The 14,170-nt window shown below is 37.4% G+C and overlaps 1 protein-coding gene across 1 annotated transcript in view; it reads left to right on the top strand.

Moving 5' to 3' along the window:
- LOC136253156 (uncharacterized) overlaps positions 1-14,170 on the top strand; it is an 84,715-nt gene that overhangs the window by 52,247 nt on the left and 18,298 nt on the right. The window contains exons 8-10 of the mRNA XM_066045786.1: positions 893-991; positions 3,325-3,426; positions 4,037-4,135. Coding sequence (XP_065901858.1) covers positions 893-991; positions 3,325-3,426; positions 4,037-4,135 — 300 coding nt within the window. The remainder of the gene's footprint in view (positions 1-892; positions 992-3,324; positions 3,427-4,036; positions 4,136-14,170) is intronic.

Here is a 14,170-nt window from a genome sequence, read left to right on the forward strand (position 1 = left end):
AGATATAGTGCCATTGCTGGTTTGACATTTGGTGACCTTTACTGCCATATTTGTACAGAAAATTGATCATTTTTGTCTTTAATACCCTGAGGCAGTAATTAACTTGTTAACACAAGGCACCAAACAAAAGATCTTGCTGATAGAAACAACATGGTTTTTATTTGAAGTCAATAGGTGATTTCATTCTTAAGTTATGAGTGTTTTTATTAGCTGCAAAATTTGATAAATTTATGCATAATTATCTGCCCACAAGTAATTCACACCTCGAGGGCAGGTAAATTTATCAAATTTTGCAACTAGTAAAAATGATCATAACTTTGTAATGAAATCACCTATTGACTTCAAATAAAAACCAGGTTGTTTCTATCAACACGATCGCGTGTTTGGTACCATGTTTTAACTAGTTAACTACTGTCTCAGGGAGTTAAAGACAACAATGTGACTGAATTTTGGAAAATCACCCATATGGGCGTGCGTGAAATAATTAGAATTTTCATGTTTAGTGGGTTGCTAATAAGAGCAGGACACAGTTTTAAAAATATTTCAATAATTTTCTTGTAATTTAAGGTATTGAGAATGGCTTGCAACCATTAACTAGTAGATTAGCACTATAACGTTTGTTGTTTTGATCATTAAATATTTTAGGTGTCAAATGCGCCCATATGGGTGATTTTCCAAAATTCGGTCACAAATGATCAATTTTCTGTACAAAAATGGTCGTAAAGGTCACCAAACATCAACTCAGCGATGGCACTATATCTAATATTACATGTCATGAGGAGTACTATTTATGTGGAAAGTTTCGTGGTTTTATGAAAAAGCTCACAATATTGCCAATTTTGGGAGCTACGCCACTATATTATATACTGATGTGACTTGTATATTTTTACAGGATAGATGGACTGCTTTACATTGGGCTGCTAGTAGGGGACATGTTCAAGTAGTAGAAACACTGATCAGATTAGGAGCAGATGTGAATGCACTGGATAAGGTTAGTTAGTATGTGTGCGTGTCGAAGCATTAGTGTTACTAGCAGAGTTGGGGGTAAAGTATTACAAAATTAACGTAATACTTTATACAACAATATTACTTTTGTAGTAATGAGTAATAATTATAATGCAATATATATATATTATATATGACAGAGTAACAAGTTATATGTAACGAATATTGCATCCAAAAAATTTGAAATGTTAAGTCTTTTTTACTGCAAATTGTATGCAGCCTTTCATTAATGATATTTTGGTTCCAACAGCATTACAGACAGTATTTTAAGTACAACAAAGTGTGATAGTGCTCTTGAAACCAGACTCAACAATTTTGTGGCTGATCTACATGTTCAGGTCACTGTAGTTGTCAACTGGGAGCTTTTTAGGCCTGCATCAAATATACCAGCATAATAGAAAGCATGATAGGCTAGAGTGCTGTGGATATTTTAAACTATGGAGCTTAATTCCTTGAAAATAGATCATTACGTATATGTTAAAGCATAGCCGCGAGTGCTATATGAAAAATAAAGTACGAGGCGTGCGGCCGAGTACTTTATTCTTCATATAGCACGAGCAAGGCTATGCTTAAATGATTTATGGAACTTTCTACTCGTGTAGCTTCACCATACACTAGAACTCATAATTAACATGCATTGCACGAACTATAAGCACCCTGAACACACACAAACCAGTTTAACAAAGTAACTCACGCGTAGTTCACCATAGTTTGGCATGGTAGACGTTCATCACATCTTTTGGCAGGTTTTGCTCGCAACCCACAATCGACTCTATTGTGAGTCACATGGTGAAGTATTTCTGTGATATCTCCAGGACTTGTCCGTTTATATTAACAAACGTAACAGCAACGTTACCCTCTCCCACCCTTCATCGAAGCATTTAGGTATGTCTATAAAAGTAATCCGGTGGTAGAACTCGTGTTGGCTGGGATGATTGATCACTCAGCGTGGCGAGGCTATCAGCCTTCACTGAATAAAGCACTCTTTGCGGTGCAATAAAGCACTCTTTGTGGTCGATGAAGCAGTTGGCCGGCTGAGAGTGTACTTTATGAAATTTAAAGTACACTTCTTCCTTTGATCTTGCCCACGTAAAGTTCTATAATCCCTAATAAAGTAGCCAGTGGAAAATACTAACTACAACAGAGCACTCAAATTCATTGTACGTAGCTCCTTAGATTGATACTCTCTAAATAGAACAGTTACTTTGTAGTGAAATACTCTAATAGACCATTCACTGTTTATAAAATATTCCCAGATTATTGTATATAAGCATTATTGCTAACCTAGAGTATAACGCAAGCATAATGGGAATTATAATGCAAGCATAATGAGAGAATAATAGGTAAAAAATTTGGGAGATTCCTGAAAGCATTTTTGGCAAATTTTGAGCATATTTGACTCAGGCCTAGAGCTTGCACTGTATAACCTTATAACAAATGAAAACAATGTAACTTGTTACCCTCAGACATGCATGCAATATTGTGAAAAGGTACCTTTTCATACACAAAATTTGGCCCATTTTTTGATCTTTGAAGCTACATAACTTTTAGTTATTGCATAAAATTGCTGAAATTTTCCATGAGTGCAGCTAATGTTCTGGCTACATTTTGAAACTAAGCGCACGTTGATCAGTATTATGAAGTCAAAAGTTACATTGTTTTGTTTGCTTGCCTGTAAAAAGATACCTTTTCGCAAATCCGGTCAGCGGCAGTCGCATATGATTGTCTGTATCACATTTTGACTACCTTAGGGTATACTCCTAGACCTCTGGGCAAGACAATGCTACATAGTATAAAACATGTGCATTGTGCTAATGAGTAGTTTATCATACAGCTCCGTACTGCTAGGATCTTCATACCTATGATTGCCAGTTCCATGTCTGATTTTTGTATTCATATATATGTAGCTCTTTATTCTTACAGTAGGACATATGCCTAATGTAAAATTGTCATTTTATTAGCTACTCTATGTTAAATGATTCATTTTAATTTGCCAATAATATAGGTGACCCGGTCTGCAAAAAGGGGTCTTATAGCCTTTCCAAATTGTCAAGTTTGTCTAATCATAACTCTTCATGTTTTCAACCTATCACCTTCATAATTATACCAAACCATAGTGCTACGTTTGAGGTATGGGGGAACTGAATTGCAGGGTGATACTACATCCCCAAGTCAAGTTACAAGTTGCCAAGTACATGCAGGCTATATAAGACTCCTTTTCGCAGACCGGGTCACATATTGTTCTTGTAGCTCTATGACTTGGGTCACTACTGCAACATGGTGGTGTAGTACAAGTTGTTATATTATTTATTACAACAGTTCAACAATACACCACTGCGATTAGCACTACTACATAGTCACAGTGATGTTGCACAGTTTATGGCGAAGGAAGCCAAATTGGATATTGCACAGTTGGATTTGGTAATTACATAATATTATAATCTTATAATTACTGTTGGGTCATTCCATGTCAAATCAACAAGGAATTTAGGGTCACCTCTCAGATTTTAGTGAAACTTGGTGTGCTTTTAGTACCTGTGGTGCTTATCACTCATGCACATTTTTAGCTCCATACATCCCACAGTTTCTGATTTATGACCACAAATATTTTGAATATTTCATGAAAAACTGGTCCTTCTGTAGTTACAAAATTGACTGGAACTTTTCCCTGTGTAAATATTTTTAAACACAATTTTTCACTGATGGAAGTTGGTTGACTTTTTCAGTGATCCCTAAATTATGGTACATCTTCTTAATTATGGTTCAAAAGTACTTTATTGAAATATCCTAAATGAATGTTCACCACATTAGATACTCTAATAAATAGGGTAGTCAAGATGCAAATTTCTAAGAGCACATAAAATTATGGGGAATAATGTGGCACAACTGGGAGGGGGGGAGAAATTGGAGTATTGCTCAAAAGTGTAGTAGGCAATGTGAAACATATAATATGCTGAGGTCTTGAATAGTTAAATAAGTAATATTGTCATTGATAAAATCACATTATGTGAGTTGTATATTATTGCTGCAGTTAAAAAGGACTGCTTTACATGTGGCTGCTATTAGAGGAGATGTTCAAGTGGTAGAAACACTGATTAGATCAGGAGCAGATGTGAATGCACTTGATATGGTTAGTTAGTATGTTTGTGATGAAATGAATTGAAGTGTTAAATATCAGTCTGAAACAAGTTAGAAACAAGTCATCCTGTAAAGAGATCAGATAGAATGAAGTCACCGTGTAGTACTACCAGAGAACAGTGCCATCAAACACCTATGGATTATCCATGAATAGTAAAATATCCCCATAAAGTGCAATGAAAGTCATTTCATTGATATTTCATGGTAATATCTATCTAATCAAAAACAGCCAAGCTGTAAAAAAAGGTGCGGCCCCCATAAAGGCCATGGTGAAAAAAGATGTGAAATCCAAGGTGGCGGCCAAGAAATGGCTGTGATGGTAGGTTAATGGTTACATTTTAATAACAGCAATTCAGGTGAATTTGGTGCCAAGACCAAGCGGCACAAAATTCACCTGAATTGCCGTTATTAAAATGTAACCATTAATCTACCATCACAGCCATTTCTTGGCCGCCACCTTGGATTTCACATCTTTTTTCACCATGGCCTTTATGGGGGCCGCACCTTTTTTTACAGCTTGGCTGTTTTTGATTAGATATCACTTCTTTTGTATTTGTATACTGCAAAGCCGGCCTATGGCTGGCTTTGGGGCTTTTTTAACCCATGTGTTTTTTTCTTTACCACAGGAAGAAGAAAAGAACTTAAAGAAGAATTTTAGTACTTCAATTATTTTTGATTTTATTAGTAATTATACAAATTATATACATATATTTATTACATACTCATTATTTCCCACAGGATTTTTTTTGCAGCTGATCTCTCTACTGGGTGACTTGAAATGTAGCTGAACTATATACAGGATGGTTTCTTTGTAGCTGAACTCTCTGTAACAGGTGATTTGTTTGCAGCTAAACTCTCTACATGGTGGTGTCTTTATAGCCGAACTCTCTACATGATGGTTTCTTTGTAGCTGAACTCTCTATAAGGTGACTTCGTCTAGCTGAACTCTCTACAGGGTGATTTTTTTGTAGCTGAACTCTCTGCAGGGTGATTTGTTTGCAGCTGAACTCTCTACATGATGGTTTCTTTGTAGCTGAACTCTCTACAAGGTGACTTCGTCCAGTTGATCTCTCTACAGGGTGATTTGTTTCTAGCTGAACTCTCTACAGGTGAATTGTTTGCAGCTAAACTCTCTACATGGTGGTTTCTTTGTAGCTGAACTCTCTACAAGGTAACTTCTTCTCTACAGGGTGATTTGTTGTAGTTGAATTCTCTACAAGGTGGTTTGTATGAGGCTGAACTCTCTACATGGCGGTTTCTTTGTAGCTGAACTCTCTACAGAGTGATTTGTTTGCAGCTGAACTCTCTACATGATGGTTTCTTTGTAACTGAACACTCTACAAGGTGACTTCTTCTAGCTGATCTTTCTACAGCGTGAATTGTTGTAGCTGAACTATCTACAAGGTAACTTCTTCTAGCTGATCTCTATACAGGGTGATTTGTTTGTAGTTGAATTCTGTACAGGTGGTTTCTTTGTAGCTGAACTCTGTACATGATGGTTTCTTTGTAGCTAAACTCTTTACAAGGTGACTTCTTCTAGCTGAACTCTCTACGGGGTAATTTCTTTGTAGCTGAACTCTCTATATGATGGTTTCTTTGTAAATGAACTCTCTACAAGGTGAATTCTTCTACCTGATCTCTCTACAGGGTGATTTGTTTGTAACTGAACTCTGTACAAGTGCGTTTTTGTGGGTGATCTCACTGCAGGTTGATTTGTTTGTAGCTGAACTCACGAAAGGGTGATTTTGCTTGTAGCTGAACTCCTTGCATTGTATCTAGTTTCTAGCTGATCTCTCTACAGGGTGATTTGTTTGTAGCTGATCTCTCTACAAGTTGATTTGTGTGTAGCTGATCTCTCTGCAGGTTGATTAATTTGCAGCCGATCTCTCTACAAGGTAATTTGTTTGTAGCTGAACTGTCTATAAAGTGATTTATTTGTAGCTGATCTCTCTGCAGGTTGATTTGTTTTAGCTGAACTCTCTACAGGGTGATTTACTTGTAGCTGAACTCCTTACATTGTGACTAGTTTCTAGCTGATCTCTCTACAGGGTGATTTGTTTGTAGCTGATCTCTCTACAAGTTGATTTGTGTGTAGCTAATCTTTCTACTGGTTGATTTGTTTGTAGCCGATCTCTCTACAGGGTAATTTGTTTGTAGCTGAACTCTGTACAAGGTGCTTTTTTGTAGGTGATTTCACTGCAGGTTGATTTGTTTGTAGCTGAACTCACTAAAGGGTGATTTGCTTGTAGCTGAACTCCTTACATTGTGTCCAGTTTCTAGCTGATCTCTCTACAGAGTGATTTGTTTGTAGCTGAACTCTCTATAAGGTGATTTATTTGTAGCTGAACTCCTTACATTGTGTGTAGTTTCTAGCTGATCTCTCTACAGGGTGATTTGTTTGTAATTGATCTCTCTACAAGTTGATTTGTGTGTAGCTGATCTCTCTGCAGGTTGATTTGTTTGTAGCCGATCTCTCTATAGGGTAATTTTTAGCTGAACTCTCTATAAGGTGATTTGTTTGTAGTTGATCTCTCTGCAGGTTGATTTGTTTTAGCTGAACTCTCTACAGGCTGATTTGTTTGTAGCCGATCTCTCTACAGGGTAATTTGTTTGTAGCTGAACTCTCTACAAGTTGATTTGTGTGTAGCTGATCTCTCTGCAGGTTGATTTGTTTGTAGCCGATCTCTCTACAGGGCAATTTGTTTGTAGCTGATCTCTCTACAGGGTGATTTTTTTGTAGCTGACCTCTCTTCAGGGTGATTTGTTTCTAGCTGATCTCTCTATAGGGTGATTTGTTTCTAGCTGATTGCTCTACAGGTTGATTTGTTTGTAGATGAACTCTCTACAGGGTAATTTGCTTGTAGCTGAACTCCTTACTTTGTGTCTAGTTTGTAGCTGATCTCTCTACAGGGTGATTTGTTTGTAGCTGAACTCCTTACATTGTGTGTAGTTTCTAGCTGATCTCTCTACAGGGTGATTTGTTTGTAGCTGATCTCTCTACAAGTTGGTTTGTGTGTATATAGCTGATCTCTCTGCAGGTTGATTTGTTTGTAGCCAATCTCTCTACAGGTAATCTGTTTGTAGCTGAACTCTCTATAAGGTGATTTGTTTGTAGCTGATCTCTCTGCAGGTTGATTTGTTTTAGCTGAACTCTCTACAGGGTGATTGCTTGTAGCTGAACTCCTTACATTGTGTCTAGTTTCTAGCTGATGTCTCTACAGGGTGATTTTTTGTAGCTGAACTCTCTTCAGGGCGATTTGTTTCTAGCTGATCTCTCTACAGGTAGATTTGTGTTGATTTGTTCATTGCTGATCGCTCTAAAGGTAATTGATTTGTTGCAGTTGAACACCCTGCAAAGTGTTTTGTTTGTAGCTGATCACTCTAAAGGGTAATTTGTTTGTAGCTGAACTCTCTCCACAGTGACTTGTGTGTAGCTGAATTCTGTGTAACTGAATTCTCTAGAGAGTGACTTAATTGTAGCTGAATTTTCTACACAGTGCATGACTTGTTTATAGCTGAACTTTCTTCAGTGTGACTTGTAATTTTCTGAATTTCTATAGTGGTATATTTGCTTAACTCTCCACATGGTGACTGTCTTCTTGCTGAACTGTCTATAAGATTAACTGTTTGCAGCTGAACTCCCTACAGAATAACTTGTGATGTAATAAAATTCTATAATGGAGTAAATAAATTAGGCGAATGCTCTATTAGGGTGACTGTTCTATTAGAGTATCTCGATCTCGCATTTGCTACACGGAGTTGGCTTTCGAATCATAACTCAGTGGTTTGTAATCCAATTCTTCTGTACTACTGCAAGGACTTTCTATGAAGATTATTCCAGCTATACACCGATTTTCAGCTTATTGCTCTAAGCGGTTTGCCTAGTAGTAGCGATTCCGGAATTCCGTAAATTTTGCATAAAATTTTCTCCGTGAATCTTCCATTGGAGAGTTGGCACAATCATTTTGCTGCCATACGAGCGATTGATCAAACAATTGGATCGCTTCTAGGGTTTCTGGGGGCAAGGAATACGATGGTGCAGTTAGTTTCCTGCTACAAATATGTTTGTGTGGAGTTTTATGCCAATTATAAGATTATTGTGCAATATAGCCACCACAATGTTATGTTCTTTTTGCAAGAAACGACCCAGCACATGTTAGTTACACCAAGGTGAGCATTTTTGTTCATGTAGTTTTCAATATTACTATGCTAAAAGTCAGCAAATTTGTATCACAAATGGCTCATCTCTTTGATGCACCATTTTGGTAGCTGTCAAGGAGCCGTACATTAAGAGACAAAACAATCATATAAACAGCTATAAATCAACAGTACAGCTCCTTGCTTTGCATGCACATTGTATTTTTGAGTGGAAATGACTGGAACAGAGTGGTTGCACTTCACCATGTGTATGTTGTTTTGCCATCCGCAAGATGCTAAATGTATGCAACTATTTAGTGGATTTCTATGGAGGTGACCTTAATTCAGAGGGTCTTACAAGTAAGGTTACACTGTGGTCTATGTATTAAGGTATTTATAACAGAAAAAAGAATTTCAAAATGTTATTGCAAAGCTCAGTTATAAGCATTTGTTCAATTGTGCCATTTTTGGGACTTTTTTCAATGGAAAGATACGGAGAAAATTTTGCCTATTTTAAAGGACAAAATTGCTTATAACTCCACCATCCTATAATGGATTTTTAAAATCTAAGTGTTTATGAGATCCTCAGGGAGTATTACACAAGGCTATGCTAAATAAAAAGTATTTCCATTAATTTTAAAATTCTTCCGGAATCGCTACTAGTAGGCGTGAAAACTAATACTTTTTTGTTCATAAAAATTGATCGCGTAATTGTGACACAGGTTGGGTTTTGTGTCATATCTCCGTGGTCTTTATCTCGATTCCTTTCAAACCACCAAAAGGCACTCCTACGATGGTTACTCCTTCTACATAGCAATTTTCAACTCATTCCATGAAGCGGTTTACCCTGTAGGCGTGACAACAAATCGATCTTGTTTTACGCGAATAATCGGTCATAACTCCTGAACCATTCATCGGATTTGTACCAAATTTGATGCTAGGATTCGCCTTTGGACTCCCTTTCTGTGTGCCAAATTTCAAGGCGATCGGAGTACGCATTTGCTTGTTATAGCAATTTTTGCAAGTGTGCGAAAAGACGAAGAAGAAGAAGAAAAAAAAAAAAACGAAGAAAAAAAAACGAAACTTTGGCAGCTCGTATCTCGGAAATGGCTGGAGCGATCTCCTTCAAATTTGGAATGTAGACTCCCTTGGCTGGCGGGCAACTGTGTAGCAAATTTGGTTCCAATCAGATACGTGATCACCGAGATACAAAGGTGTGAAAATGACGTTTTCGTTCTTCCTGTCAATATACTCACGGTGTGGCGCGCCGGCTTCTTGGGCCGCACGACACACTACCGTGTGTCTTGATGCCATGAAATATTCATAAAAAGTAGAGATTTCAAGGTAATTTCATATTACCGACAAATTATTTCATGGCACAAGAAAATTTCATGGTTGCAGTGGCCATGAATTGTCAAATTTTCATAGGCGGTGTCCATGAATTGTCAAATATTTATAGGCAGTGTCCATGAAAATTACATGGAATTTCATGGTTTACTATCGCATTTTCATAGGCTCTTCCCTGTGAGTTCAGCTAGAAATAAGTCAGATCTGCTATAAACAAATCACGCTATAGAGAGATCAGCTAGAAAATCACTCTACAAAGAGATCAGCTGGAAACAAGGCACCCTGTAGAGAGATCAGTATGATCAAGTCACCCTGTAAAAGCCCAACTACTTCTCCAGTCACCCCATAGAGAGCCCAGCTATGAACAAATCACTCAGTAGAAAGCACAGCTAGAAATAAATAATCCTGTACAGTACTCAGTTAGAAACAAATATTCCTGTAGAGAGATCAGTTTGGCAAGTTACCCTGTTACTTGCAAGAGTTCAAGTATTTTTTCAAGTCACCCAGTAGAGAGCTCAGTAGAAACAAGCAGCCCTGTAGAGAGATCAGCTAGAACGAAATCATCCTGTAGAGAGATCAGCCAGAAACAAATCATCCTGTAGAGAGATCAGCTTGATCAATTCACCCGGTAGGGAGTTCAACTACATTTCAAGTCTCCCTGTAGAGAGTCTAGCTAGAAACAAGTCACCCTGTAGAGAGATCAGCTAGAAACACGTCACCCTGTAGAGAGTTCAATTAGAAACAGGGGCGTAGGGTGGGGGGGTTCCATACCCCCCTCTAAAATTTAAACTTCTGAATTTACAGCATGCAGGACCCTAACATACCATTTAGTGTGGCAGGACAAAATGAGTGAGTAATATAATGTATGGCACAGCACAACATTTGATAAAGCTTGCATTTATCGAAGGATTTACAGAGGTAACAAGGCATGAGCCCTCTTCAAAACATCGATATACTCTAATAGAGCAGTCAGGTATATACTCTAATAGAGCAGTCAGGTATATACTCTAATAGAGCAGTCATGTATACTCTAATAAAATATGCATGTGAATATCCATATCCATATGTTAAGGAATTAGTGAATCTTATCAGACCTAACATTAAATGCAAAACTGAGCATGACCTTATACAGTGTATAAAGATATAGAACTCCAATAATTTGTTATGCTAAATGAATCTATGCTATGCATATTTTGTAGTTAATTATGTTTTGATTGTAAGTCATTCTATTTGTATCAGTGGATTCATGGTTCCTATACCAGTGAGATAACTATCACTTACAGATTACTATAATGTATCGCTTTGTGTTATGCTGTTTGTTTCCACTAGATAGCTTATCTAGCATCCCAAAGGCACTTATATGCTTTATAATTATTGAACTTTTTTGCATGAAATATAGCAATTTGCTGAGTTTTGATTCATTAAAATATTGAAAGTCTCTCAGCGGCTGGGGGCTGCACCCTGCTTCTGATAACTCTATACTACTCTTGGAACCCCCTTTCAAAAAATCCTGGTTACGCCCCTAGGAAACAAGTCACCCTGTAGAAAGATCAGCTAAAAACAATTTATCCTGTAGAGATCGGCTAGAAACAAATCACCCTGTAGAGAGATCATTTATAGAAACAAGTAACCCTGTAGAGAGATCAGCTGGAAACAAGAGAGAATTCAGCTACATTTCGTAGAGTGTTTCAGTTAGAAATAAGTCATCATGTGGTGAGTTCAACTACAAATCATTCACCATGTAGTCAAAGAGTACAGCTGCATTGAGAGGTTCCCTGTAGAACTACATACACATTTCCCTGTAGAGTGTTCAGCTGCGAACAATTCAACCTGTGTGACTTATTTTTATGATCAATCAACACAATAATGTTTGTAAATTATTGCCTAAATGTACATGTAGCTAAACAAATCATCAAAATCTTCTTCTCATACATAATTTTCTCTCTGTGGTAAATACCTAAAGTTGGCCATAGGCTGGCTTTAGGCATGAAATTACAAAAAGAAGTGATATCTAATCAAAAACAGCCAAGCTGTAAAAAAGGGTGTGGCCTCCAAAAAAGCCAGGGTGAAAAAAGATGTGAAATCAAGGGTGGCGGCCAAGACATGGCTGTGATGGTAGGTTATGGCAAAAATTTTAATAATGACAATTCAGGAAAATTCAGTGTCAAATCCTAGTGAAACTTGGAAGAGGCAACACAAATTCATCTGAATTGTCATTATTAAATTTTTTTGCCATTAACCTACCATCACAGCCATTTCTTGGCCGCCACTCTTGATTTCACATCTTTTTTCACCCTGGCTTTTTTGGAGGCCGCACCCTTTTTTACAGCTTGGCTGATTTTAATTAGATTTGATATAATCTAATAAAGCAGTCAGGAAATGTATTAACTACTCTAATAAAACAGTCATTTAGCTGCAGTGGAAGCCCCTTTTCAAAATTGTTGCATACATTCCTGTTGCTAGTAACTAGGGCTGAAACAAATACTAACACTCGGAGAGTACTCATTAAGGATTTGGTAATCGGATAGTAAATTGGTACTCGAGTACTCGTTAAGATCACGTGACCCAGCTCACATGATGTATTCGTCATCACGGAGTGACAAAATGAAGGCTGTAGAGTTTTGATTAGCATGTTTTTTGTCAGGGACACTAATATCAGTACTTTAAAACAGTGTGTGTATCATTGTTGCTACTTGAAAAGCTGTAAAATGTTTAAAGTTGGTACAAAACATGTCAAATGGGTATGACTAAAAATAGCTAGTATTCATGAGTACTTGATCGTTAACTCTAGAGAGCACTCGAATACTAAAAAACCATGATCGTTTCAGCACAGGGTGACTTCTTCTACCAGATCTCTCTACAGGGTGATTTGTTTCAAGCTGATCTTTCTACAGGGTGATTTGAAATGTAGTTTATCTCTTTACAAGGTTAATTATTTCTAGCTGTTCTCTCTACAGAGTGACTTCTTAATGTAGTTGAACCCTTCGCAGGATAATTTTCTTCTAGCTGATCTCTCTACTGACAGAGTTTGTAGCTGAACTCTCTGCAGGGTTGCTTATTTCTAGCTGAATCACTCTACGAAATGTAGCTGAATTCTCTCTAGGTGGTTTGTTTCTAGCTGATCTCTCTACAGGTGACTTGTTTCTGTCTACAGGGTGACTTATTTCTAGCTGATATCTCTACAGGATGATTTGTTTCTAGCTGATCTCTACAGGATGAATTGTTTCCAGCTGATTTCTCTACAGGGTGACTTGAGTCTACCTGATTACTCTATAGGGTGATATGTATCTAGCTGATCTCTACAGGGTGAATTGTTTCTAGCTGATCTCTACTGAGCTCTTTACAGGATGACTTGAAACATAGCTGAACTCTCTACAGAGGGATTTGTTTGCTGATGAATTGTCTTCGGGGTGTAGTTGAACTCTCTACAGGGTGACGTGTTTGTAACTCTACAGAGTTATTTGTTTTGATACTAGTTGAAGGGTGACTTGATTGTAGTTGAGCTGCTGTGTGGGTGACTGGTTGTTAGCTGAACTTTCTAAAAAAGTTTTGCCATTAACCTACCATCACAGCCATTTCTTGGCCACCACCTTACATCTTTTTTCACCCTGGCTTTTTTGGAGGCCTCACCCTTTTTTTACAGCTAGGCTGTTTTTGATTAGATTACTTTTCATTAAAAAAACTCGATCTTGCACATTTTACATATAGTTGGCATTTTTGTTATAGCTCCATGACTGTTAGTGCAGTTTCGTTCAAACCACAAAAGATTTGCACTACGAAGGTTATACTCCATGTATAGACTGATTTTCAAGCCATTCCTTCAAACGGTTTACCCTGTGGCTATGACAAAAAATCGCTATCGAATTGTTAAAAATCACAAATGACTCCCTCATTCTATATCCGATGTGTACAAAAATTGGATTGTAAATGTGCTTTATGGTTAATTTCCAGTCAGGCACTATCGAGTTACAGATGTGTGAAAATGGCACTTTCCCGGTTCCTGTAAAGTACATACTTGTCTGTCGCATGCCCGTAGTCTACTTGGCCTCACGACACACTATTGTGTGTCTTGATTTTCACTAAACTTGTTGTTAAAATACTACTACTAAAATAATTTGAGACACCATTGCTTTACTAAAATAAACGATTTGTAAAGTGTCCTGTTTCATAATGAATTTAAAATTTTGAAAACCTAAGTACCACTTTCTCCATGTTCCAAGTAGTTTGTAAAATCAATGGGTTTCCTGAAACTCCTGTAAACCCCTGGGTATGCCTAAGAATCACAATCCAATGTATAGTAAAGTTCAATTATGTATATATCTAATCAAAACAGCCAAGCTGTAAAAAATGGTGCGGCCCCTAAAATGGCCATGGTGAAAAAAGAAGTGAAATCCAAGGTGGCAGCCAAGAAATGGCTGTGATAGTAGGTTAACCCATTACGGTCACTGCCGCCATATGGCGGCATGGCATCATAACTCACTCATAGAATAAACTTTAGCCTCACTATAACTTAGTAAAATATATTTCATAGCAAGATACACTA

This window comes from Dysidea avara, chromosome 4, assembly GCF_963678975.1.
Source record: "Dysidea avara chromosome 4, odDysAvar1.4, whole genome shotgun sequence".
NCBI lineage: Eukaryota > Metazoa > Porifera > Demospongiae > Dictyoceratida > Dysideidae > Dysidea > Dysidea avara.